Source organism: Lissotriton vulgaris, chromosome 6 (genome assembly GCF_964263255.1).
Source record: "Lissotriton vulgaris chromosome 6, aLisVul1.2, whole genome shotgun sequence".
In the NCBI taxonomy this organism is placed as follows: Eukaryota; Metazoa; Chordata; class Amphibia; order Caudata; family Salamandridae; genus Lissotriton; species Lissotriton vulgaris.
Window position 1 is genome coordinate 584,307,621 of NC_141694.1, and position 27,911 is coordinate 584,335,531.

The following is a 27,911-nucleotide window of genomic DNA, read 5'->3' on the forward strand; positions in this document are numbered from 1 at the left end:
GAGGAGGAGGAGTTGCAGGCGCCTCTAGTGGTCTCTTCTTGGAGCTAAGAGCTAGTTGGCCAGTCTTCGGATCCTTTACAAGAGTCTTTTGAGTAGGCTCTGGTGTAAGGAAAATGCTACTTATCAGTATACATTTGTTCTTGGCATGTAGAGCTGCAGAATCCTACATTTAGCAAAAGATCGCCACCTGGTGTTGGGCTCGGATGATTGCAGGTTGTGTTCTTGGAAGAAGTCTTTTGTAGTCACGAGATAGATGACTCCTCCATTGGACGATAGTGCGCATGGTCATCGACTCCATCCTCAGATTGTTTTTCGCCATGATGGGAAATGATGGAGTTAGTAGAAGTAAAGAGAAAGGATGTCCATGCGTGTGCATCTAAGTAAGATGAGTACTGGAACGGATACAAGTCCTGGGGAGGCGATGTAGGATTCTGCAGCTCTACATGCCAAGAACAGATGCATACTGGTAAGTAGTTTTTTCCGTTCGAGGCATATGAGCTGCAGATCCTACATTCAGCAACGATTGTGCAGCAGTGTCTCCCCTAGAGGTGGTCGCTTGTATCCGTTGCAGCATACTGAAATAGTATTTTAAGAACAGCTTGGCCTACTGCAGCTTGCTGCTTGGCTTGCACATCAACACAATAGTGTTTAGTGAAGGTGTGTATTGTAGACCATGTTGCTGCCTTGCATATGTCCTCTAATGGTATGTTTCCTAAGAAAGCCATAGAGGTTCCTAGTTTGCGAGTGGAGTGTGCCCTAGGAGGAACTGTTGGTGTACATTTAGCCTTGTGATAGCATATTTGAATACACTTTACAATCCATCTAGCAATTCCTCCTTTAGAGATGGGATTGCTTTTGTGTGGGGTGAGGGAAAGATACAAATAGTTGTTTTGTCTTTCTGAAGGATTTCGTCCTGTCTGTGTAATATAGTAGAGCTCTTCTAACATCTAAGGTGTGTAAAGCTCTTTCTGCAACAGAGTCCGGTTTTTGAAAAAACACTGGTAACTCTACTGATTGGTTTAGGTGAAAAGGAGTAATCACTTTTGGTAGGAATTTTGGATTGGGTCTAAGAACCACTTTGTTAGGATGCATTTGAAAAAATGATTCTTCTATTGTGAATGCTTGGATTTCACAAACTCTTCTGAGAGAGGTAATGGCAACAAGGAAAGCAGTTTTCCATGTTAGGAATTGCAGTTCACACTTATGTAACGGCTCAAAATGGGGTCCCATGAGTCTTGTAAGGACCACATTTAGGTTCCATACTGGAGCAGGTGGTAACCTGGGTGGGATTATTCTTTTTAATCCTTCCATAAATGCTTTTATTGCAGGTACTTTAAAGAGAGATAGATGTTGTCTATTTTGCAAATACGCTGCAAAAGCGGTACAAAAGGGGGTGGTGATGGACGGAGCATCTGAATCAATCAAACACTCACACCCAGTAAAAAGATCTGGGTTTAATCCATCACCGTTCTTTAGTCCATTCTGCCACCCCAGTTCAGACATGGCTATATGTAAATCAGTCTGACCCTGTGCCTCATGGGAACAGTCCAGCCCGAACTCTTGCTCGAGTCCCTTGCTCACTTTGCCACTGGATTCAAGCAAGCCGGGCTGAAGACGGCTGGAATGCCAGAAACCGGTCCTCGGAAGCTTGTTTCCGGTCCAGGGAAGACATTGCTTGGCAGTTCGGGCTGGACTGTTCCCATGAGGAACCTCTACTTACGGCCCGAACAATTGGTTCTGTTTAAAGGGCTGATTTAGGATGGTAGTTTGTACCTCTGGCTTAAAACCCGAAATGCGTAACCATGCGTGACGCTTGAAAATAACACTAGTGTTCACTGCTCTGGATGCTGTGTCAGCTACATCTAGTGCGTATTTAAATGAGGCATTAGAAATTAATTTGCCTTCCTGTAAAAGTTCTGCTGCCAGATCCTTGTGTTGATCTGGTAGGTGTTCCATTAACTTTTCTAGTTGATCGTAATGAGCCCTGTTGTAGCGTGAGAGTAAAGCCTGTGTATTTGCTATGCGCCATATGTTTGTTGCTTGTACAGCAATTCGTTTCCCTGACGCATCAATAATTTTGGACTCTGTCAGGCGGGTGTGTGTCCCCAGAAGTTTGAGAATTGGCCCTTTTGCGTGCATTTGACACTACCAAGGAGTCTAATGGCAGATGACCTTTAATGTATACTGGATCAGCTGGTGCTGGCCTATACTTTTTCTCTATTCTAGGATTTAGCACCCTACACCTTACTGGATCTTTAAAAATCTCTGGAGCATGTTTAATGACTCCCTTGATCATTGGTAATAATTGGGTAGACCTTTGTGACTGTTCGAAAGTGTCTAAAAAGAAGTCCTCCTCAATGGCATCAGAGTGCATAGGAACCCCATGGTAAAACCAATACTATCCTCTGTAGGGGAAGGTTTTGTTGGATAGTACTGAGGATCAGGGATGTCTGGTGCATTATTTGGTGCAAAATTATATGCATCATCATCCTTAGGGTATTCTGTGTTAACATCCCCATGTAAAGGGTATGTATGTGGCTCTGAAACATCATTCCCCCCCCCACCCAAATCATACTCCTCATCAGTTTGGTGTGATGATGCAGGAGATTGAATAGGAGAAGTTATAGGTTCCACATATGGAGTAATAGGAGAGGAAGAAGGTGAAGGAGAGGAAAGGTGTCTGTCTAGAATCTGGTCTAAACAGTTCCTCTTCTATAATCTTCGGCATCGATTTTTTTCGGAGCCGATAGAGGTGGTTTAGTGCTTTTTGCCTTAGGAGTAGCAACTGAGTCTTTTGGCAATGTTTTCGGTCCCGAAGGTTGTTTTGCCTTATCTGGGGTCTTTGGTACTGATATTAGAGGTTTCGGTGTGCAGACAGGTTTTGCTGGGCCTCTGGCGCCGGAAACTGGCATTCCCTCTGTTTTTTTAACCGGAAGGTTTCGGAGTCTAAGCTTTCGGGTTTGATACAGGTTTTGGCTTCTACACCGATGGTACGGGTGCCGAAGTGTCCTTGTCTTTGGGCGCCAAAGGGTGTCTTGTCTTTGGTGCCGACGAGTCCTTCGGTGTCGAAGGATGTTTTGGTGCCAATGAAGGAGGTGTAACTGGCACCGGAAGGCGTATTCTCTTTCCTCGGAGCCGGGCCCGAAGGTGGGGCATTAGAGGGTAAATGTTAGTCTCGACTAGGCCCCATGGGCGGAGTGCTGACCGTTGCCTTCTGTTTGGGTAATGTCTGTCGTGCAGGGGCAGATGTACTCACGGGTAGTCGAGATGGAATCTAATCGTCCGAATCCTCAGCCACCGATATTATCTGGAGATCAGGCAAGTCCTCCTCTGTGCCGAGTGGAGCCTCGTCCTCGGAGATATCTTTGATTGGATATTCGTCCTCGGAGAAGTCTTCTTCGACGATCTCTTCAAAGATGGTCTCCGGTGCTGGTGCTGATCTCCTCATTTCGTGTCGACGGGCCCTCCGATCTCGGATGGTCTACTTCGATCAGAAGGAGGCACAGGCTGTGCAGGTCGACTCGTGTTCTGGCGAGAGACAGAGGTTGCAAACCTCGTGATGGTCGCTATGAGGGAATTTTGCTCAACATACCGGGCATCTCTTGAATGGAGTTCTGTCCATGAGGCGTAGGCCGCACAGCGCCGATGGGCCCAGCGGCCCTCGTCAACGCAACCAAATGTAGCTGGTGATGTCGAAAGTCTATTCCATGTCGAAAGAAGTTGGTTTGAAGTTTCTCGCTTCGAAAAAGCAGAAAAAGTATTTTCTAGCCGGAGCGGAAAACTTTCATCCGAACCCAGTGGCGGAAAAAACAATCCGAGGATGGAGTCGACCATGCGCAGTATAGTCCAAGGGAGGAGTCATCTATCTCGTGACTACAAAAGACTTCTCCCAAGACGACAACAACCTGCAATCATCCGAGCCCAACACCAGGTGGCGATCTTTTGCTAAATTTAGGATCTGCAGCTCATATGCCTCGAACAAAGCTCTTCTGTGTCAGGCAGATCCTTTGGATTAGAAGTTTTCGGTTCTGGAGGTTTTTTCGGCACAGACTCTGTAGCTGGTCTATGGTCTTTTGGCTTAAAACTATGACCTTTCTAAATGTCTTTAACCGGAACGTGTTTTTTCGTTTCCGAGTTTTTTTCGGCTCCGAAGCATGCGAGTCGGGACCTTTAAGCAGTTTTTTTTTTAAATCTGCTCCGAGTGCGATTTTGGCATCGATGAGCCGGTGCCAGTCTTCGGCGCAAAGTGCTTGGGATGGCTTCTTCTTCGGTGTCGGTATGGGACCGACAACGGAAATAGGCTGAGCCGAGCTGCCTGAAGGCTTAGTAGGCTTCTTTGCCGGGCCCGAAGGCAGGGCGTGGGAAGCAGTATCTCGCTGTGCACCCGGGCCCGAAGGTGAGGGTGTGACCAAAGCCTTTTTTGAGGGTGTCTAGGAAGGGTTGGAGTCAACGTTCTTACTTACGACCCGGTGAGCTGGAGTGATGTCCTCGACGTCCGAGTCTTCGGCATCAGAGGAGCTAGCACTTTCTTCAGCCCGCTGGTGTTCTGGCACTTCGACGCCCTCTTCAAAGATGTCGTCGGGGATCGAAGTTGACGAGCGAGCCATTATTCTTCGAGCTCGTCGGTCCTGAATTGTCTTTTTGGAGCTTAAGGAGGCACAAGCGGAACAGTCTCTGGCCTTGTGCTCCGGTGAGAGGCAGAGATTGCACACCTCATGGAGAGCGATGTGAGGAAACTTCGACCCACATTGAGGACCTCCTGAATGGAGTCTTTTCCATGAGTCAGAAGGCCCAGGTAGGCCCGAAGGCCTTCGTCGACGACCATAAATCGAAGACTTTGAAGTTGTTGAGACTCGCGTCGATGGGGAACGCGTTCAAGACAATAGCGTCGAAACAGGTGAAGGATTGTGTGCCGAAAGTAGAATAGATTCCAAACCGGAACGCAGGAAACACATCCGAGCCCGATGGCGGAAAAAAAAAAATCTAAGGATGGAGCTAAGGCACATGCGCAATGTGATCAATAGGAGGAGACACCTATCTCGTGACTTCCAAAAACTTTCAGGACAAAAACAAGTGCACACATCCGAACCCAACACTAGATGGCGATCTATGCAGTGTGTAATCTGCAGCTCATAAGCCTAAAAATGATATATATATATATATATATATATATATATATACACATATTGTTGTTCACCAATTTGCCCTTGAGCTTTTCGGGAAGGCACACTCTTTGAAGACGACCATCCGGTCTACACGTTCATCTCTCCACATTGGCCCGCAGCTTGCTATCGTGCCCGACCCGTTTTGATGCTGTGAGGCATCTCATCAGAGGCTTGCTCGAACTTTTGCAGTGGGATTGGCCCCTCAATTTCTTTTATTTGCACGCTTCCCTAAGTGGGTAATTTCTCGTGCATTCTGGGAGCCAGAGTCCTTAGTTCGGAGATTAAGACTCCCCAGGAGAGCTATAGTGTATTCCCTCAGTGGGTTCCCGCTGTAAGTATCATAAAAGCAGTGTTGTTGTCCTTAGGAGGTACTAAACCCACTTAGGGCAATGACAATAGGACTACATATCCCAGCATGCTGTTCTACACTTAGCAGTGAAAATTACGTGTACATGCCAGGCAACATAAAAGAAGGACTGGCCGGATCTTACTGACATTGTGAAGCAAGCCCCTGATGAAAGGAATGTATCCTGGAAACGCGTCTGGCAAGAAATATTCATTGCGTGATGTAAAAGGCAAGTCAAACAGTGAGAAAGCCGAATGGTTGGAACTCTGTGTGTGCCCTCTAAAAAACGCTTCGGGCATTTTGGTGAAACACATATATACATATATATATATACATACATATATATACACACATATGAAAACAAGTTACTTACCTGTAATTTTAGTTCCCCAGTATTGGTAACTTTCATAGATTCCCATGCTTTGTATCATTCCCCGTCGTCGGAATGTGAGTCTCGGTAACAAAAATACCATAGCTGTAGGTACAAAAGACAATGGAAAAAGGCCTAGGCCTCATTCCCTTTTGTAGCATATCACCCTCTTTGTATAAAAGAGACCAAACTTTGGCAACAGCCAATCAGAAGTGCCTCACCACTTAGAACCTTCCTGAAGGGACCTCAGAGCCTCAGATTTTCGTAGCCGTTGTATACTTAGACACCATATCTGCTGTAGGCTGAGCTTTCCCCGGGGAGGTGGGTGGGCGCATGGGAATCTATGAAAGTTACCAATACTGGGGAACTAAAGTTACAGGTAAGTAACTTGTTTTCTTGCCCCAGTATTGGAACTTTCATAGATTACTATGCTTTGTATCAGAGTAGCAAGCAGTTGGCAAGATAATCACATTTTGCATTGTAAATTATAGCAATAGACAACATGACATTAGATACAAAATGTGAAAGACGGAAGGTGGGAAAGAAAGGAAAGCTCACCCTTAGTGGAAGAGGTTCCTCAGGACAGCCTGTCCTACTGCTGCATCATCTTGTTGCAGAGATTCCAAGCAGTAATGCTTGGTAAAGGTGTGAACGCTGCTCCAGGTAGAAGCCCTGCAAATATCCTTAATTTGCACCCCCGCGAAGAGGGCTGTTGAAGAAGCCACAGATCTTGTGGAATGTGCTCGTATCTTTACAGTCAGAGGTTTTCATGCAGCCTTGTGACAATGTAAAATGGCACTAGTGATCCATCTTGAAACACCCTGTTTGGATAGCGGAAGGCCCTTACTAGGTCCCCCGAAGGCTACAAACAGTTGAGAAGATTTTCGAAAACCTTTAGTACGTTCCAAATAGAATTTCAAGCATCGCTGCACATCCAACGAATGCAATGCTTTTTCTGCTGGCGTAGAAGGTTGAGGGAAAAATGCCTTCAGAATGACCGGTTCATTCAAGTGGAAATCCGAGGGAACCTTTGGCATGAACCTAGGATTACTTCTCATGATCACAGTATTTCTCTTGAATTGAAGGAAAGGTTCTTGGATGGTCAAAGCCTGTAATTCTCCCACACACCGAGCCGACGTGAGAGCAAGGAGGAGAGCCAATTTCCACGAAAGTTATTTTATGTCAGAACGATGGACTGGTGCAAATGGACCCTTCATGATTTGAGAAAGGACTAGATTCAAATGCCATGTAGGAGGAGGCGGTCTCACCGGTGGATAGACCCTGAACAAGCCCTTAAGAAATTGCTTGATTATCCTGGAAGACCACAACGAAGGACCGGATTCTGTCCTTCTGAACCGTGACAAAGCAGTCAAATGGACCTTAATTGATGAATGAGCTAGTCCAGACTTAGCCAAAGACAGCAGGTAAGGCAGGATCTGATGCGGCTTGGAATTGAATGGATCAATGCTTTGTTTCCTACACCAACAACAAAATCGTTTCCACTTAAGGCGGTAAGTTTTGTTCATTGAAGGAGCCCGTGCTTGGGACAGAACTTCCTTAATCTCCCTTGACAATGGCAGGTTCATAAACTCTCGCTGTTAGGGAGCCATGCAGTCAGGTGTAATGACTGAGGATCTGGGTGCAAAATTTGTCCGTCGGACATCGTGAGAAGGTCCGGCAGAATCCTCAAAGGTAAGGGAGGAGCTATCGACAACAGATGGAGCTCCGTGTACCAGAACTGCCTCGGCCATGCCGGGGCTATCTGGATCATCCTGCACGGTTCCACCTTGAGCTTCCTGATCAGGCGTGGTATCAGAGGAATGGGAGGAAAAGCGTAGACAAATGTCTTCGACCAAGCTATCGAAAGCGCATTTCCCAGTGAATATCGATGGGGAAGCCTGCTTGCGTAAGACCGGCATTTCTTGTTGGTCGGAGTGGCAAACAGATCGATGTCCGGCCTGCCCCACAGGCTAAAGACTTGTTCCAAGACTGTCTGATTCAACTCCCATTCGTGGCTGACCGAGGAGGACCTGCTCAGTCTGTCGGCATTTTCGTTTAGGACGTCCGGCAAGTGTTCTGCCGTCAGTGACATCCTTTGCTGGATCTCCCATTCCCAGACCTGCTGAGCCTCTTGCGACAATGGGCGCGATCTGGTTCCTCCTTCCTTGTTCACATAGTGCATGGCCGTGGTGTTGTCCGTCCTGATAAGCACTTGTGAACCCTCCAGGCGAGGAAGAAAAGCCTGTAGAGCCAGTCGTATCGCCCTGAGTTCCAACAGGTTGATGTGGAGGTGTTTCTCTTGGGGTGACCAATGACTGCTGACATGTAGGTCTTGCATCACTGCTCCCCAACCCTTCAATGACGCGTCCGTTGTTATCACTTGTGGAGACGGGTCGTTTGCGAAGGATAGACCTTGGGACAAGTTGTCTTGATCTGTCCACCATAAGGCCGCTTCCTTCATCTCTGGAGTTATCGTCACCCTGTCCTCGAATGAACCGTGGACCTGCTTCCACTGATTGTCTAGTTGCTCCTGCAAAGGACGCATCTTCAGTCTGCAATGGGGAATTAGTGGGATACACGACGATATCACTCCTAGTAGAGACTTGTAGCGGCGTACTGAAAGAGACTTTTTTGCTTGCAAGTCTTGGGCCATGGTTTGTAATTTCTGCCTCCTTTCCGGAGTAGGAAAAGCTCTTGATGGCTTCGAATCCAAGATGGCTCCCAGGAAACAAGCTCTTCTGGACAGGACCAGGCAAGACTTCTCGTTGTTTAGAGTGAGTCCCAGGTTCTGAAACAAATTGGTACAAGCTTGAACAGCCATCAGCGCTGCTTCTCTGGACGGAGCTTTCAGTAACCAGTCGTCCAGATAGTGGAAGACCTGAAAATTGTTTCTTCGCAGGAAAGCTGCTACTGGCGCCAGCACCTTTCTGAAAATTCTTGGGGCTGAGCGGAGTCCAAAGGGTAAAACCCTGAACTGGTAATGGCTCTTGGCTACTGTGAATCGCAGAAACCTTCTGTGCGCTGGGTGAATCGGAACGTGGAAATAGGCATCCTCGAGATCGAGTGTGGCCATGAAATCCCCCGGGCTGATAAGTTTCAAGATGTCCTGAAGGGACACCATCTGGAAGGACAGAGAAATGAGATAGGTGTTTAGCCCCCTGAGGTCTAAAATGGGGCGCCAGTTGTCGAGCGTCTTCCTCACCAAGAAGAACCTGGAATAAAATCCTTGACCTCTTTGGTTTGAGGGAACCGGCTCTATCGCTTCCTTCCGGAGCATCTGTTGAACTTCGAGCCGAAGGAGACGCTGGTGTTTTGATGGAGTGGCTGCCGGGGGCTTGGGTGGAGGGACTTGCGTGAATTCCAAGGTATGCCCTTTCCGAATGATGTTGAGCCCCCAACGGTCCGATGTTATCCTGGACCAGTTTTGAAGGTATTTGTTGACCCTGCCTCCAACTGATGATTTCCTGAAGGAGGGTCCAGTAGGAAGAGCCAGGAGGCCTCTATTGGCGATTGGACGAATCTCGTCCTCGTGCACCCTGCTTTCCTTTATTGTAAGGCCTGGAGTAATTGGTAGACTGGCCCTGCAGCTGCTGATAAGGCTGCCGGTATTGCTGGGAACCTGAGCCTGTGGTGGAATAGCGTTGCTGTTGGAAGGATCCTCTGTAATTACCACACCTGCCTCTGGATCCCTTGAAAGGAGACTTCTTGTATTGAAGGGTCCCCAAGGATCTGGCAGTCTCTGTGTCCTTCTTTATATCTTGCAGGGTGTCGTCAATAAGTTTGCCGAACAATGCCTCTCCATCGAAGGGGAGATCCAAGACCATGATTTCCATCAATGTCTCCTCTCCTTCCTGAAAAATCTTCTTTGCCTCAGATGTAGATTCCGGAGGCAGCTGGTCAAGGTACGGGGCGAGATCGCACCAGAGCTGGCTGTCATACCTACCCAGGATCGCTATGGCATTAGCTGCTCGCACCAGCAAACTTGCCATCGATGGGGGGAGGAGTCAAGATGGCGTCCGGGTCGGACGCGTAGTCCCTCGGCTCCGGAGACCGTCATCTTCTTTCATCTATCCTGTCGGCGATCCTGGGCCAAGCAGAAAGGCTCCGACGTACCGAGCCGAAATTCCGGAGTTCGTACTGCGGCGCAAGTGGGAGATCCGTATGTTTGCAGTTTGAGGCCTGCACCAGCTCCAGAGCCGGGACCTTGAGTGGAAGCAGTGACCGTCAGCCGAGCGGATAACATCGGGCTTCGGCGCTTTGGGTGGCCCGGCCGGAACTTTTGTCGCGCGACGGATGAACCTGCAACGTACGCCATACGGGGCTGCAGGTACAGAGTTGCGTGTGCCTGTCGGTCGGCTTGAGAGTATCACCCGTCCTCATGAGCCCGTGTCATTGCCTGCCCAGAGACTGTTTGTGCACTCTCCTGCAACGGCGGGTGACTCCCCTGTTTTCAGCCCCCTTGGTGCCGGATGGGGTGGCATTCTAAGAGACTCTGTTTGTGGCTACATCCTGGTACTACCTGCCGCTCCCTGCCACTAGACGGACTGCCGACCCATTGTGTGTTTACAATGAGGTCTACGGAGGACATTTTGAACTGCGTCCCTGGGAAGCCTATGTCGCGGTGCGCCCGCGGACATGTGGGGCAGCGGGCCATGCCTGAAGGAACACATGGAGGGGTGTAGTGCTATGGTGCATTATTGGCGGCTGTTGTTTCCCTTCGCCGCGATATCGTTTGTTTTTCTCTAACCCTGGTTGCCAAGATGGAAGGCATAACGAGTGAACTGCGTAGCTTCAAAATGGCTGTCACACAGGTTCACAGTGACCCTCCTTCCCCCATGTCCGCCTATAACGAGATGGCTGCTGCCTGCGATGGAGACGGCTCCGATGCCCCAAGTCCCGGGATGTCTTCTGCTGTGGATGGTGTTTTTCCGGAACGATGTGAGACCAGGGGACTGCGACCGCAACAGGAGTTTTTTTACTTCTGTCATACCCCCGACCCTTGGGGTTCGCTCCGGGAAGGGCTGAACACTGGGACTCTCTCCCCTTACTCCTAACTACTTGGGGACAGCGTACTTTGCACTCATCATGGGATCATTGGATCTATTTGTGACTGGTGTGGTCAAATGTTTGTGTCGGGCAGGTTCTCTCGCCTCCTCGTTTATGCTCCCCTGGGTTGCCGATGCTCGCAGTGATGGACGGGAGAAAACTGGACAGGGATGAACGCTTCTCTATAAAGCTTGGCGATTTCCTCGTTGCTGACCCGGGCATGTGGGTGGTGTATTGTTACTCTCGATCGCGTCCTGTGCCGCTCTTGTGCTTCTCATTCGTTTTGCTCGTATTGTGTAATATCGTCGTCTTTTCGGTTATGTGCTGTTATTATATTGTTGGAGATGGCAGCCGAGGGACGGGTGGTGGGCTCCTCCCCACTTTTCTTCTTTTATGGGAGTTGTAGATCAGGTTACTCTTTTCTTACTCTCTATATTTCGGATATTGTATTACCTTTTTTCTCTTTCTCTTCTTCTTCCTTGTCTATATTTCGGGTTTATTGGGCGACAGACACACTGCTGGGGGGGGGGGGGAGGGGGTAGGCCGTAGCCTCTGCATGCGTGTAGGGTGGGGGGTTGGGGGATGGGGGATGGGATTTTAGTTTTTGGTTTCAGTTTCTATGGTGCCTTTTTTTCCTTCGTTTTAGTTTCTTCTTCTTTATTCTGTCTTGGGTCCGTGTCTGGGACTGCTAGAGGGTGGGTGGCGGTGGACACTGGTTGTGATGTTGGTCTGATACTCCAGCTGCAAGAAATTTGAGCCGCCACACCGCCTGGGGGGACTTGACCTATGGGTTGTTGATTCCGTGATAAATTTGTCGCTAATGTCATGTTATGCCTGCACGGACTATTTTTTTAGCCTATTGTTTATATAAAATTGAAACAGTCGAACTTCAATAGCTGCAAACAAAAATTTCAAAATAACCTTCACTGCTCCTGTGACATGGTACCGCGATGTTCTACTGTGTAACTTTTAAATGCTTGCTTATTGTACTAATGTGCTACTGTGTCGCCGTATTGTATGCGCTGGTGCTTTAAGAGTATCCGTGGCCGGCCTGATGGTTGTGGGCCCGTATTTGTTCTTTATTAATGCACAATAAAGGTTTTCAAAAATTTAAAAAAAAACAAAAAAACTTGCCATCAATGAGAATCTCTTTCCCACGTTATCCAACCTCCGCCCTTCCTTGTCCGGAGGAGTTGTTAGTGGCGCAGAAGGGTTTCGTGATTTTCTCTGCGCCGCCTGCGAGATCACAGAGTGCACCGGAAGCACCCGAGCGCATACGATCGCGCTACGTAAGCGCCCCGGGGCACGTAGCGTAAGCGCGTCGGGTCATGTGACCTAAAAATAACACTTTTTATTGGTTCAGGACAGTTTTGTTTTCCTAATGATGAAAGACCCCACCTTTTTTCCTCATTCTCATTTCGTACTTTGAGTGAGGAAAACCTGTTTCCAAACCTATTAGTACCTATTTGTACTGAGAAATGGCTACAGCAGCAGCAGGAGCATCTCAGCCACCACCACCACCACCACCACAAAGAGGACCATCACAACACCACAGTGGTGGAGATGAAGAAGAGGAGGAAGAGGAGGAGGAGGAGAGTCGGCGCTACCTGCCAGAAGATACTACCCCCTATAAGCCAAAGGAGCACATTGTGTGGGAATTTTATAAAATCCTAAGGGGCCAAAAAAAAGTAAATGCGCCAAAGGTTACTTGTTTGATCTGTGGCAATGTACTTTCCAGGGGGAACCCTGCCAAAAAATAGTCTTTTGGCAACAACACCATGATTCGCCACATGCAACGCCGGCACCCTAACAACTATAGTGCGGCAGAGGTCAGAGAACTGACCAGAAACCCCCCCAATCTTTTCCCAGCACCTCCCAAAGTACCCAACCCACTCCATCGGGACCAGAGACAAGGGAGATGGTCCCAAACATCCAAACCCAGTTTGGAAATTTCAAAATTGTTTGCATATTTTGTGCGCGTACAATTTGCTATGTTGAGCAAAGTGTTAAACTCATCAACTGTGCTGGTGACAACCACAAGTGCCCAAAGAAACCTTAATTTTTCCTGATTTTTTTTTTGCTCCAGTTGAGCCGTTTAGAATTCCCCGTTTCTTGTTTGTCCCCATATAAATTCCCAAAAATATATAAAATGGTTCATAGAAAGCCAAAAAAAGTACAAAATGTTCAAAAAACAATAAAAAAATATATAAAACAACAAAAAGAATTAAAAAAACAGTTTTTAGAACTACCTCCAATTTATAAAAAAAATGCTAAATTTAAAAAAAAAATCTGTTATTCTTTTTTCCCTATGGTACGCACCCCGGTACACTCCACGGTGCGCGTACCGGGCGCTCCTCCCACGCAAATCGATTTTTAAAAAAAAATTTTTGCCCCGCTGGGCCCTTTTATGGCCCCCACATCAAACCTAGGGGATCGGGGGGGGGTTCTACCCTGCCCCCTTTTGGTCATTTCCCCCTTTGTTTTTGCCACCTCTTGTGTCTCGATCCTACCGAGACACAAGATGGCGGCCGCTCTGGACTGTTTGGAATGTTGACAGACACCCGAGAGCCAATCAGCTTTCCGCTCGCGAACTTGTGTAGCACGTCCCGGTGCGCGTACCGGGGCGCGCTTATAGATATATATATTTTTTTGAACCTAAATTACTCAAAATCCACTGGAGCACATATCTTGAGACATAGCAAAAGCACATCGGGCTACCAGTCCCTACAATTTTGCCAAGTTTGGTGGAAATCCATTCAGCCGTTCGGTCTAAAAGTGAGTCCAACCGCCCTATGGAAATTAACATGTGGTTATTCCCAATAGAATGTTGCGGATTCCCTATGGAAAACAATCCTAACTATAACTACCTACTGGCGACCGCCAGTAGGGAAGATATATATATATATATATATATATATATATATATGTATCCAACACCAGGAAAGCACAATGAGGGAGGCCACAGAAAGCTTCTTTTGGTTCTTTAATTAAACACGAGCATTTGCCAGCAGTCACTTACAAAATCACAGGCTTCCAGTTTAAAAGACACTGCCAGACGCGTTTCAGGATAAACAATCCTTTCTTCAGTGGCTGCTTTCAGGAATGAATCATCGCGCTACACAGTTTTGATTATAAACACCTGCCCTGGTGGGCGTGGCGCTCCTGCTGCCTCTTGGTGTTTGTAGTTTGTAACCCATGTGGGTGCGCAGTTCATTCCTTGTAATTTACAAAATGAAATTAAGTCCCAAGTGGGTTGATGCACTGTACTTTGTGCTGTGGCTGCCCTGCTTTGAAATGGTCGAAATGAGCTCTGTGCAGGCTGCAGCTCCTGAATGCAGCCTGCACTGCTTCCTTCTGATGATTTCAAGCTCACAGTCAGAGCCTGAAAAGACCTGTGAACAGCAGTGAGCCTCTCCTTGTCAGGCGTGCAAAGCCCCATATATCCAACACCAGGAAAGCACAATGAGGGAGGCCACAGGAAGCTTCTTTTGGTTCTTTAATTAAACACGGGCATTTGCCAGCAGTCACTTACAAAATCACAGGCTTCCAGTTTAAAAGACACTGCCAGACGCGTTTCAGGATAAACAATCCTTTCTTCAGTGGCTGCTTTCAGGAATGAATCATCGCGCTACACAGTTTTGATTATAAACACCTGCCCTGGTGGGCGTGGCGCTCCTGCTGCCTCTTGGTGTTTGTAGTTTGTAACCCATGTGGGTGCGCAGTTCATTCCTTGTAATTTACAAAATGAAATTAAGTCCCAAGTGGGTTGATGCACTGTACTTTGTGCTGTGGCTGCCCTGCTTTGAAATGGTCGAAATGAGCTCTGTGCAGGCTGCAGCTCCTGAATGCAGCCTGCACTGCTTCCTTCTGATGATTTCAAGCTCATAGTCAGAGCTTGAACAGACCTGTGAACAGCAGTGAGCCTCTCCTCGTCAGTGAAGTTATGAATTAGTATTTATTAATACATCAATTACATATAATTCAAGGGATTTGACCATGTTTCTGGATCCAGAAACGTGGTCAAATCCCTGGATTTAAATTTAATTGATGTTTTCCTCGACCAGGGGGAAAGTGAGGTGATGTGAAGCGGCGTGGTTCAGCCACAGGAAAACGCACCGGCTTTATCCCCCGTACGGCGCTTCGCAGTTGGTGTGTAGCTCTTGCGGTTGAACCCCGCCGCTTCCAATTCCAACAACGTTTTTTTAACAAAAAAAACCAATGAGCAGCAACTCCAGCCACTTTCTGTTCAGACAAAGTAATTTATCCCATATTCAGCACAGACTTAAACCAACGCGTTTCGGTAGCTCCGTCTATCTTGCTCACGGTTAATTTGTACTGTGATTACACACTGTTTAAAAAGACCCTTGGCCCCCAGGAAGCATGTGATCTATTCCTTCCTGTTTGTCACGATACGAGCACAGGAATTCTGGACCCTGTAGTTCTCATACATGACCGTGACTATCACGGTTTACATTTGCGGCCGTCGACGGGGCTGTCGTCGACAGAGTTGGTCTTTTAACACTCTTCGTCGACTAAGATTTGGTAGTCGACGGTGGAGGCTTCTTCGACGACGAAGCAATAGGAATAACAGATGGAACAGTCTTGAAACTGAGCGTTACCTTTGTCGACGCAGATTTAGTCAACGAAACAGTCGAAGATACTGATGCAGACGTTGTCACTGTCGTCGTCGACGAGCCGGCAGATTTCGTCACCGGGACGACCGCCGACGCTCCCGTCGACGATGAAACATGTTTAACAGAAACATGAGTGAAAGATGCAGCAGACGCCTGAGAGCCAGGTCTCGTCAGAGTGGACGTAGCAGGTAGAGGCGAAGACACCGCAGGGGCCAGAGTGTGACATCTTCTCCTTCTTCTTCTTAAGGAATGGAGAAGGCAACTCCTGCACACTACCACGTTTAGAAGCTGCTTGGGAACGACCAGAAATGAGACTTTCGGCATCAGAAAGTATATTATCCTTGTCCTTAAGTCTCTGAAGCCATAGTAGAAGACGGCCTTCCCTATCTTTTAGTCTCTTTGTGGAAAAAGTTCTACAGAACTTACATTTACCCACATCATGGTCGGGGTAAAGACAGTGAATACACTTACTGTGAGGATCTTCTGAATAAAGGCGCAGCTTTCCACAAGAGGAGCAAGGTCTAAAGAGAGACTTCTTACTTGAAGACATGCAGAGAACACAGGAAAACCTGAAGTAGAAGAGAAAACTGAGCAGAGCTCAGGGAGACTCCTAGTCACACTACGTGCAGTAGAAAATCTGAGGTACTGAGCTCTGAGGCGAAGGTTCTGGAGGGCTGCTAGCGCCTGATTGGCTACAGTTTGGACCAACATAATGACAGGAATAGACTACAAGTGTCTTTTCTCTCTTCATGCATTCCTATGTGGAATTATGTCTAGGCTTTTTCTGCCTTTTTTCTAATGTGTATTTCATGTGTTATGTTTTTACATATACATATTAGGAGTATGTTATTGCTATTTTATTTACCGTGGGACTCCCACTCGGACGAGGGGGAATATTCAAGCATGTGAATCTATGAAAAACACCCTAATACTGGAGAAACACTACTTAGAAACACTTACAATACAATATCCTTAGGATCTTCGAGGGCTTCCGCTCCTCTATTCAATTTTGGAATATTCTTCCACTCTCCCTCAAGGGGCATGTGGCTTACGCCGTGGTGCCTTTACTGCATTTGCTTGATCGTCTCCCCCGGCTGTCTTTCGACAACAGGAAACCCTACTCTTCTCTCAGATATGGGTAGAGTGACGCTCCCAGGTAGCTAGGCATTTTCTGTTCTGCCCGTCTTCAGAGGGGGATCTGGCAGTTCCAAATCTGGAGCAATATTACCTGGCTTTGCAACTGCATCACAATCGTTCACAGTGGGAAAAAACTGGGAGACTAGGTTGCTGATGGACACCTCTAGTACCCTCACCTTACCTCAAATCATGATGGCAGGAGGGAGGGCTATTTTCCATTCCTGATGAAACACTGGACTGCTGTAGGAACACATTGCCAAACTGATCTAGAAAAAGACACCCGTTGTCAGGGAGTTTGCGTTCTGGGACCCATCGGCAATCCGGGCACTCTCGATTGGGAGCGAAACCTTGGGGGACCGGTTTCCTAACAAATTCATATCCTTTGAAGACGCTCAAGATATCTTTAACTTGGAAATGGGACACTTCCGCCAGCCTTTCAGCTATCACTAGAGATATATCAACCTCTTTCCCAGAAGCCCCTCACATTTCACAGACCTTCCAGGCCCTGCTGGAATTGCAATGAGGGCGATACCTGGTCAAACACTTGTACAAGGCCATGTCGTCAGATGGATTGTCTGTTATGCACTCTGCTAGAGCGGTGTGCGATTGAGATCTTGAAATACTACTTAAGGACGCATATGGTATAAAAGGTGGTTACTGAAAAGTTGAAATTGAAAAAGTACGGACGTGATGTCTGAGTGATGGCCTGAATGTCTGGGATGGACGGTGGGCCGCATTCCTAAAGTTCACAGCAGACCTCAGGGAATGAGAGTGAAGATTCCTCCTTGTTGACTACTATTTAGAGTTGTTCGCCTCCTGTGGTGCTATGTTGCCACCATACTCTACTACTTGCACGTAGATACCAGAGGAGGGCTGTTACCAGATTACATTGCACACTCACCAATTGTATTGTTGATGTAGTACTGTACCTCCCTGCGAATGGGTTTCTGATGGCAAATGTTTATTGTGGATTCTTTTTCTTTATTCTGTTAATATTAACAGTAACCAATAAAGAATGTTAAAACACAAGGAAACACTGAATAAGAAAAATTATATCTGAATGTCACCCTAAAAAGGCTCAATTTCTAAAATGTTTCAGAAAATAAAAGGCAACATTTGCTTCTTTACAGTGCTAATTTACATACCTGTCACTTTACTAAATTCTTCCACTATCTGCTCCTTAGTTTTACTTTTGGGTATTGAGCCAACAAAAAGTCTATTATTGGCAACAGAGATGCAAACACCAATGTGTTTTCCAGACCGGATTTCGTGATTATTGTACTGAAAATAAAGGAAAAGCAAGATGTAAATATTGAAGCAGATAATGCATTGACAAATTTGTCCCTTGACGATAATTTTAAAAACATTTTCAAAGCTGCATAAAACCACAACTGTCTTTACATACATAGAGATAAACCTATTACCAAAGTAGAGAAAGGTGGGCTGAAACAAGATGTATCATAATTTGCCTTGGTCCTAGGGCAATCAGTGGTTACTGAACAATGCAGTTCGTGGATACAGTTTAACATTGTCACATTACTGGTTCAAAACAATTGTAAATCCATGTTACTTCATGTTTCACAGGACAGTAAATTCGAATAATTAAGGCTTAATCCAAAGGTAAAGAGGGCTAAAAGCTCATATCCAGGAAGGTGCTCCAAGTAACACTAATATGAATTGAACGGTGTGTTTTACTTTGTAAACAAAAGTAATTTATTAACCCGTTAAGTAAACGTGAACATTAACACTATGAATAATAATCAAGAGGTGCTTACCACCATCAGAGGGCCTAGATAGGACTCAAATAAGTTTTTATAGCTGCTCTTTTTTGATATTCCCCAACTTCTTTGTAACACTGCCTTTATGTCCGATATAATATGGGGCTGGGATTAAACTCGCAGCAGGGAATCGTTTGGCTCATATATTTTTCTAGAAAGGTGGACTAAAGTGGTAGTTATATAGACTGGAACCAAAGATCCATTATTCTGTACTGCCCTTTTACACAAAATTAATCCCAAAAAATGAACTAAATTTAACATATATGAAATATTAACTGTCCCCCAAACCCGCACTACTCAAACAACAAGATAACTAAAGAAAAGTTGTAGGTGCTCCCCATGATGACCAGGAGATGCATTACTTGTATAGCTTTTTATTACTTTTATAGCTCTGAAAATAGTTCAGTAATTTCCAGGGACCAGTGTTAAGTACATTCTGACATCTTTACTTAAAGTTGGGGGTCAAACAGTGGGCCCCGTATGTACAATGAATTCAGGTGCTGGTATCTGAGAACCTTGAACTTGAGGTGGAGGGCTACCCACAGAAACTGGAAGCACCCACAGCAGCCAATAAGACACTAGAGACGGCTGGCTACCGCATGGAGTAGGGTTAGCCTTGACTGAAGCTTAAACTGTAGGTATATAGGGAAATGTATAGGCTAGAACAATGGTTCATGAATCAGGGTGACGTGGTCCAGCAAGCAGAGAATTACAGGGTGGATGGGAAAATAAGATCTACTCCTCCCTCTGAGGTTGGAGAAAGGAAAATACAGGGAATTTCCAGACAAATGATATCACAGCTCTTGGTCAAGACTTCCTCAAGCTGTCGTCATGCAGGCCTTTCTAGTCAGCTAGGGCTGACTAGAAAGGTTTCCTGGACTCAGGCAACCTCTGTGTGGACTGCGCCTCTCTAGCAGCTGCTGTGCAGGACTCCTAATTGTCAAGTCGCTGCAGATGAACCAAGTACTGGCTGCGAGAAGCCTTTTCTAGGACAGAGAAGGCATGTGGACCATGGCAATTGACTGGGAGAAGAAGGAAAATGCTACTCAACAGTATGCATCTGTTCTTGGCATGTAGAGCTGCAGATTTCTACACTTTGTATTAGATCGCCACCTGGTGTTGGGCTCGGATGATTGCAGGTTGTTGTCTTCTTGGAGAAGTCTTTGTGGTCACGAGATAGGAGACTCCTCCCTTGGACAATACTGCGCATGGGCATTGGCTCCATCCTTAGATTGTTTTTCGCCATGATGGGAAATGATGGAGTTAGTAAAGATACAGAAAGAAAAAAAGGATGTCCATGCGTGTGCATCTAAGTAAGATGAGAACTGGAATGGATACAGGTCCGGGGAGGCGGAAGGGTGTGTACGAATCTGCAGCTCTACATGCCAAGAACAGATGCATACTGGTGAGTAGCATTTTCCGTTCGAGGCATATGAGCTGCAGATCATACACTTAGCATTGATTGTACAGCAGTGTCTCCCCTAGCGGTGGTCGCCTGTATCCATTGCAGTAGTCTGAAATAATGTTCTAAGGACAGCCTGGCCTACTGCAGCTTACTGCTTGGCTTGCACATCAACACAATAGTGTTTAGTGAAGGTGTGTGGTGTAGACCATGTTGCTGTCTTGCATATGTCCTCTAATGGTATATATTTCATAAGAAGGCCATAGAGGCTCCTAGCTTGCGAGTGGAGTGTGCTCTTGGAGGAACTGTTAGCGTGCGTTTAGCGTTCTGATAGCATATCTGTATGCACTTAATCCACCTGGCAATCCCACCCTTAGAGATAGTGTTGCCTTTGTGTGGAGGAGAGAAAGATACAAACAATTGTTTTGTCTTTCTAAAGGATTTGGTTCTATCTATGTAGAATAGCAGAGCTCTTTTAACATCTAACGTGTGTAAGGCCCTTTCTGCTACAGAGTCTGGGTTTTGGAAATACACAGGTAACTCTACAGATTGGTTTAAATGAAAAGGTGTGATAACCTATGGAAGAAATTTTGGATTAGATCTGAGAACCACTACTAGTATGTATTTGAAAAAATGGTTCTTATATAGTGAACCATTGTATTTCACTTACTCTTCTGAGAGAGGTGATGGCAACCAGGAAAGCAGTTTTCCATGTGAGAAATTGCAGTTCACATTTATGCAGAAGCTCAAAAGGGGGTCCCATGAGTTTCGTAAGGTCCAAATTTAGGTTCCATATTGGAGAAGGTGGCAGCCTGGGAGGCATTATTCTTTTTAATCCTTTAATAAATGCTTTGACTGCAGGTACCCTAAAAAGAGACAAGTGTTGTCTGTTTTGTAAATAGGCTTCAATTGCTGCAAGATGTAGGCGTATGGAAGAGTATGCCAAATTAGACCTTTGTAGATGTAACGGGTAACAAATGATATTTTGGATGGAAGCATCTAATGGATCAATGTGATTTTGTTTGCAATATATTGCAATTTTTTTCCATTTGGTGGCATAACACGCTCTTGTCGTGGGTTTTCTCGCCTCTTTAATGATATTCATGCAGTCTGGTGGTAGGTTAAGATAACCAAACTCTAAGACTTCAGGAGCCAGATCGCCAAATTCAGTTGGTTCGGGTCTGGGTGTCTGATTTCTCCATGGTTCTGTGTTAACATCGAGGGTGTGAGCTGTAACTTTTGATGTGGAACCAGAGAGAAATCTAGTAGCGTGGTGAGCCACGGCTGGCGTGCCCATGTGGGAGCCACTAGAATAAGCTTGAGAAACTGTTTGAGCTTGCGCACCACTAGTGGAATGAGGGGGAGAGGCGGAAAAGCGTACGCAAATCTGCCTGACCAGTTCATTTATATTGCATTGCCCTCTGTCCTTGAGTGTGGTAACCTGGCGGCGAAGGCTGGGCATTTAGCATTTTCGTGGGTGGCAAATAGGTCTATGTGTGGGTGCCCCCACTGTGGCAAGAATGGTTGAAGAACTTGTGGATGTAGTTCCCATTTGTGAATCTGTTGCGACTGCAGATTTAACAGATCCGCTGTCTGATTGTGAACTCCTGGAAGGTGTTCTGCTAACAGATATATGTTTTGAGGAACGGCCCATTTCCAAATGTTCTGTGCGAGCTGGGACAGTTGCAGAGAGTGTGCCCCCCCCCCCCCCGTTTTTGTATATAGTACATTGCTGTCATATTGTCCGTCCGGATTAAGACAGCATTGTTCTGTACTCGAAGTTGAAAGGGTTTGAGTGCTAAGAATATTGCTAGCAACTCTAGATGATTGATCTGCAACAGTTTTTGTTGGTTGTTCCATCGACCTTGAGTCGTGTGGTGTAAGAGATGGAATTCCCATCCTGTGAGGGATGCGTCTGTAGTGAGCACTATTTGTGGAACAGGCCGGAGGAACAGCCGTCCTCTTGTCAAGTTTTTGGTGTTCCACCATTGCAGAGAGCGATGCGTACGGCTGTCTACCAACACCAGGTCTGTGAGCTGACCTTGAGCCTGATTCCACTGTCGTGCTAGACACTCTTGTAATGGACGCATTTGCAGTCTTGCATGTGGCACTATGAAGATGCAAGATGCCATCATGCCTATTAATCTCATGAGCACTCTAGCTTGGAGAGACTGTTGGTGTTGAAAGGTTGAGACTAAGGCTTGAATGCATTGGGATGTGAAAATATGCGTCCTTTAAGTCTAGTGTTGAAAGGAAATCGCCTTGTAGCAACAATAAGAGCACTTGTTGCAGAGTGATCATATGAAAATGATCTGATTGAGACCAATTCTCGACCTCAGGCCCCTCAACCATTACATACAGTGTCCCGTCCTTTTTGGGATTTAGAAAATACAGCGAGTAAACCCCCATCTCCTGTTCCTCTAATGGGACTAGTTGAATCAGGGGTGGGGGAATCGTATTGCCCGACGCCCGAGCCATGTTGATTTTTATCACGGGCAAGAAGATTTAATGTCTATTTTGTCAGATGGACAAGTAGACATTAAATCGAGTACACAAAATACAGGATTTGCGCACTTTGGGACTCACGACCAATCAGAAAGCCCGAACATGCTTTTAAAGCCTCTGATTGGCTAGCAGCCCATGACTGGCTGTAGCCTGTGATTGGCTGGGGTACTGAAGCGTCAGTCTCAACACGCGGCAATGTCAGCAATCTGGTGTCTCGCTTTCTAAATATCAATGGGTTGGACGTGCAGAGAACCAAGAGGAAGCCGTTTCCATTTTAACACATGAGGATAGCACAAATAACTATGCTGGGACGGGACCTTTAGAACGAGGTGAGAAGAAAGTGTGACATTATTATTAATAGGCTAATGCAAAGGGAACTTGCGGCATCAGGGTCGTAGGAATACAGTTCACATTATTCTCTCTGCTCGCAAATTGAAAAAGAAATGCAAACATCCTGCTGAGAGCTCCACTGATCGCAGTCAAAATAACGCGGCATTACGCTAGTGCCCAGTTCAGATTCCACTAGAGAAAACAGAGCGTGCTAACTTGGGGTTTGGAGCGAACTGTTCTTTAAGTGGAGCTCAACTATGCATATTAAATTTGCCATTAAAGAATTATACTGGGTCGTAAACATTTAAAATTCCCGCGCTCAGTATCTCCGCATGACCACACGTTAGCATTAGAGCAAATGAGCAATATCTTTGTTTTACCTCGTATTGTCTGTGACAGCTGGTGGATTTTAAAACTGTTGGGGCGCATAGGCAATTTGTATTTATTTCCTTTAGGGACAGAAGTTGCAAACTGTTAAACGGCACAGTGCCTTTATCGAAGCAATCTTCTTTTTGCCGGTATGAGAATTTACCTTGCGACAGTGAGCCTCTGTATGCTGTTATATAATATGTAAAAAGACGAAGAGATGTTGAAATTACAGTGTCCCGAATCAGTAACAGCGCAGAAACTCATTCAGTGCGCAGCTCACATTGCACACAATGTGACATGAGTTAACACGGTCTCATTCTCTCTCCCTTGCCTTATTTTTCTCTCACACACCAACATTTCATGCTCTCTTTTCTGGTATTTTTCGGGACCATGTGCCTGTGTAAGCACATTTTGAAATAACTGCTTGGGTCGTGAGTGCTGCATGCAGCCACGTGCTGCAAGCGCCTCAGCCCTGTCTCTTCCTCCTCAAAGCCCCCTCCTAGGATGATTCTCGCAGCTCATTACTTACATTACGTCCAATCAAGAGGACACCTGGCACCCTCCCCATTTTGCACATTACATGTTGCGTGTTCGGAGCACCACATTGTCTGCTTTCTTCCAGGAGACCACAAAGAAAATGATTTCCAACTAGCGCTCTAACGTCATTTGTGATAATTGGGTGTTTTAACAAGCTACAACGGAACTGGTGAAATTAATTTTATAGCACTGAAAATTGCGCAATTCCCCTAACACTCACCTGGCACAGAATATCCTGCATGTGGGCTGCACGGGAGGCATGCAGGGTTTGCAAGAGACACCCCAGCACTCTATAGGAGCACTCCATGAGCTCCCAGTCACGAGTCAGCTTGCAGCAGCTGAACTCCTTTACTTCATCATAGTTAAATGTACTCCCTTCAGTCTTGGAACCCGCACACCTTTGTTATATTCTGCTTTTAGCAGGTGTAATTTTGCTCTAAAATGATTCTCTCTCTCCCTGTTGCTCAGACTGTCAGAAAAAAAGGGGAAAATATCAAAACGAACTGCACGAGTGCACAACCTAGTAATTCCTCGCTACTACTAGTCCTCGCACACTCTTCACATACTCTATGCACACCAATCGGTTCTTGCTAAAGCACCTCAAGTTAGGGTGTTCCTGCTGTTCTAAAAATGTTCTCTGTATTCCCCCGTTGCTCCAGGGAGTTCGACTGTATCAACTACTAAACATGCAGTAAAGATACCAACGACTCCACGCTTCCTTGCATTAATACACGCTCACATGCAGTCTATATTTCATTTTCTCCCCCCTGCCCGCTCCTCTGCCCCTGCCCCCACCCCTTTTCCCTTTACCCCTCTCCCTCTCCAACAGGTTAATCAACCCTTCAAACTAGCATACTGGCTTTGGAGCCTAAGACAGGCACATTGTAAACAGATCACAGAAGAAAAGCCTCAGCCTGCTGATCTAACTCACTAGGATCAGGGCTGGGGAACTGCAGGTGTCTCTACATTATATGTGGTAGCAGGCACAGAAGCCCACCAAACTACCATACTTATATCTATCTATGGCACGTAGGTTACAAACTGATCACTGCAGCAGACCTTCGACCTCATTGGCTGTCCTATCGGGAATCGAGGCTGTCATCAGTAAGCATCACAGTAGCTTGTGATGTGATCAGATTTTCTCGAGCTCTATTTAGGCAAAGAGCCATCAATGCTTGCGTACGTTAGAAGTACATGAAGAATGTTTAGACTGTTGTCCCCCCCCCCCCCCTATTGCCACCCCTGAAGCTCATGCCAAACCCAAAACCCCACTCGATGCCTGACTCTCCCCTCCGCATTATTTTTTATTCGGACTAAAAAAACTGATTTTCAGGGGATCTCTGAGTCATAACCCCTCATTGTCACTGGTTCAGTGTCACCACTAGGTGGCATCAAAGCCTCCAGGACAGGCCCCTGCGGATACAGAGCTGTTAAATTACCCCTTCCACTTCCGGTGGCCAGACCCACCTTCAGCAGAGACTAATTTGCATCTCACAGCCTCCACTTCAACCATAGCTACTCGAAGGTTTGCCCGGCTCTTTTTATAGTTTGATGTTGTCTCTGGTGGAGTTCAGTGGCCTGCAGGATGGATGCCTGTGGCTAGCATCAGAAGTCTACAGCGAAACTTGCACAGCTACCTGTTCACAGAGATGCATGTGCAGTCTGCACATGTGGGTGCCTGTGCCTAGGATGGTCTGTCCGAGAGATTCCTGCCTGCTGTGCTAAATGTTCATCGGTTGGTCAGTGCAGGAACTAATAGAGGTTTCATAGTGTTCCACTGATTAACATAACTTTCACTTCAATTAAAGCTGTCCGTTATTATACATGTAGTTTACCTGAAGGTGAAAGACCATAAAAAGTTAGAAAATATTTTGGGTTTTTTAGCCACTGCTTTGACCCAGTCCCCAGACTCACTAACCCTGCTTCCCCTGTTTTGTGCAACATCACAGTTCTTATAAATGTTTTAATGCAATTCAACCACTGAGCAGTCAGCACCTTTTCCAGCCTCTCAAGCGGTTTCTGCTACCACCCCTGCACTCTCACTGCCCTCTGAACACAGGATTCAGGACTTGCTGCCATGGGGCTTAGAGAGCAGGGCAGGAGAAGAGGTAGGGCCATGGCCTCATGTCACAGACTCCAGACTGGGTGAAAGGAGGAAGGAGTCCCCCATTACTAAGAGAGAGTGGGGCTGCCCCACCATTTAACCAACCACCATCCCTATGCCCTTCACACAAAGACCCCACACATACCCACCCCGCTCCTGACCCCCTTGTTACAGCCAGAGCTGCCAACTTTGAACCTTGGGGACCAGGTTTGAGTCTCAGCATTGCAGGTCACTTAATCTGTTCTGGCCTAAAAAAAAAAAATAATTAACACAATCTTGTGTATTGTACTGGTGCTCATTGTAAGCGCTCCAATACCTTTGGGTCGTGATCGCGCTATATAATCTATCAGCAAAAAAGAAATGCTCAGATGACCAGCACGGTGCTTTCCTTTCACAGACGAAGCAGGCTCTGAAGCTTTCCCTTTTTTAAAGGTGAAAGGAAAGAATCCTGCATCTTGAACTCAGACTCTACCCCCATCAGTGCAAGAGGTGCATGGAAAATGCCTCTGTGTTTAGGCCTGTGTCCTAGCTTGATAATATAACTTGCATTTGTAAAGCACACATTTACCCAGAGGGGTAATTTTGTGCTGAATAATACATTTTTATTGTTACCCAACTCAATGAAAATGTGTTACATGCACACTAGTTGATAATTGGTTGCAGGGCACATGGACACATCTGCACACATGCTGTACAACCACTCAGTACAACAGTTGCATTTGAGAGTGAATGACCATGCACTGCATAATTGGATTTGCATTTGAAATATATATTGCTCAGTATGTTGCAATGATTGCAGTGCAGGTTCTCTCTGTGCAGACCTACCATAGTAATTTATTGAGTAGGCGGGGCAAGCAGTTACCTTCCCAGGACAAGTAGATTTATGTAACTTTTTGTCCCCTGGCCAAGTAGATTTTTGAAAAATTTCCACACCCCTGTTGAATAGCATCTTTTTGTAGAAGTGGTAGGACTTCCTGTTGAAGCAGAGTCAGGTGATCTGTAGACATAGGACGCTGCCTGGGTGGTATGTTTGAGAGGGTTGCTGTAAGTTCTAGGCAGTAGCCATGTTGGATAATCTGTCTCACCCACCTGTCCGTTGTGATGGAGTTCCAGACAGGCAGGAACTGTGTTAATCTGCCCCCCACAGGAGTGGAATGCTGTTGGGGGAGCAGAGGGAAGTCACTGTTTAGTTGTGGAGGAGGAGCGATTGCTGTGGTTACCGCGTCCTCTTCCTTTGTTACTATTGCCCCTGTATCCTCCTCTAAAATATCCTCTGTTAGAGGATGTTTGTGTTTGGGGTTTGAAAGATGTTGCAGTGTCTGCTCCAGTCTGCTTGGAGCCTCCTCTATAAAAGGAGCGACGAAAAGAACCTCTAGTCTGTGTGGATTAAAGAGCTCCCATTGACTTTGCCGTATGTGTCTTTTTTCATTTTCTCCAGTGTAGTGTCTACTTCTGGACCGAGTAACTGGTTTTGGTTAAAGGGCTGGTTCAAAATCGTGGTTTGCACCTCTTGTTTGAACCCGGAAATGCGCAGCCATGCATGTCTCCTGAGTATCAAGCTAGTATTTACAGCTCTAGCAGCTGTGTCTGCGACATCTAGTGCACATTTTATTGAGGCATTTGATATTAATTTGCCGTATTGAATAAGCTCAGTTGCCTGATCCTTATACTGATCTGGGAGGTGCTGCATTAGTGTTTCTAATTGGTCGTAATGAGCCCTGTGATACGTGAGAGAAGGGATTGTGTACTGGCAATGCCCATATATTTGTAGCTTGTGCAGCAATCCTTTTACCTGACGCATCAATGACTTTGGGTTCCTTGTCAGGTGGGGGCGTTTCACCAGAAGTCTGTGAATTAGCTCTTTTTCTTGCATTGGACACCACCAATGAGTCCAGAGGAGGGTGTCCCTTAATATAGGTTGGGTCAGAGGGTGCAGGCCTATATTTCTTTTCTATCCTTGGATTCAGTACCCTACCACGTACAGGATCTTTGAATATTTATGGAGCGTGCTTAATGACTCCTTTGATCATGGGAAGAATGTGAGTGGATCTGTGTGATGGCTTAAAAGTATCTAACAGAAAATCCTCCTCAATGTCATCAGAGTGCATTGTAACATTGTGGTAGATGGCAGCTCTGTGTAAGAGGTGATTAAAGCCAATGCTGACCTCTGGAGGAGAGGGCTTTGATG

The 27,911-nt window shown here is 46.2% G+C and overlaps 1 protein-coding gene across 7 annotated transcripts in view; it reads right to left on the reverse strand.

The window, feature by feature from the left end:
- The window catches only part of SYNCRIP (synaptotagmin binding cytoplasmic RNA interacting protein), a 640,060-nt gene that overhangs the window by 213,560 nt on the left and 398,589 nt on the right, over positions 1-27,911 (reverse strand). For all 7 annotated transcript variants that reach the window (XM_086926591.1, XM_086926592.1, XM_086926590.1 and 4 more), the window contains exon 7: positions 17,844-17,979. In XM_086926591.1, coding sequence (XP_086782717.1) covers positions 17,844-17,979 — 136 coding nt within the window. The remainder of the gene's footprint in view (positions 1-17,843; positions 17,980-27,911) is intronic.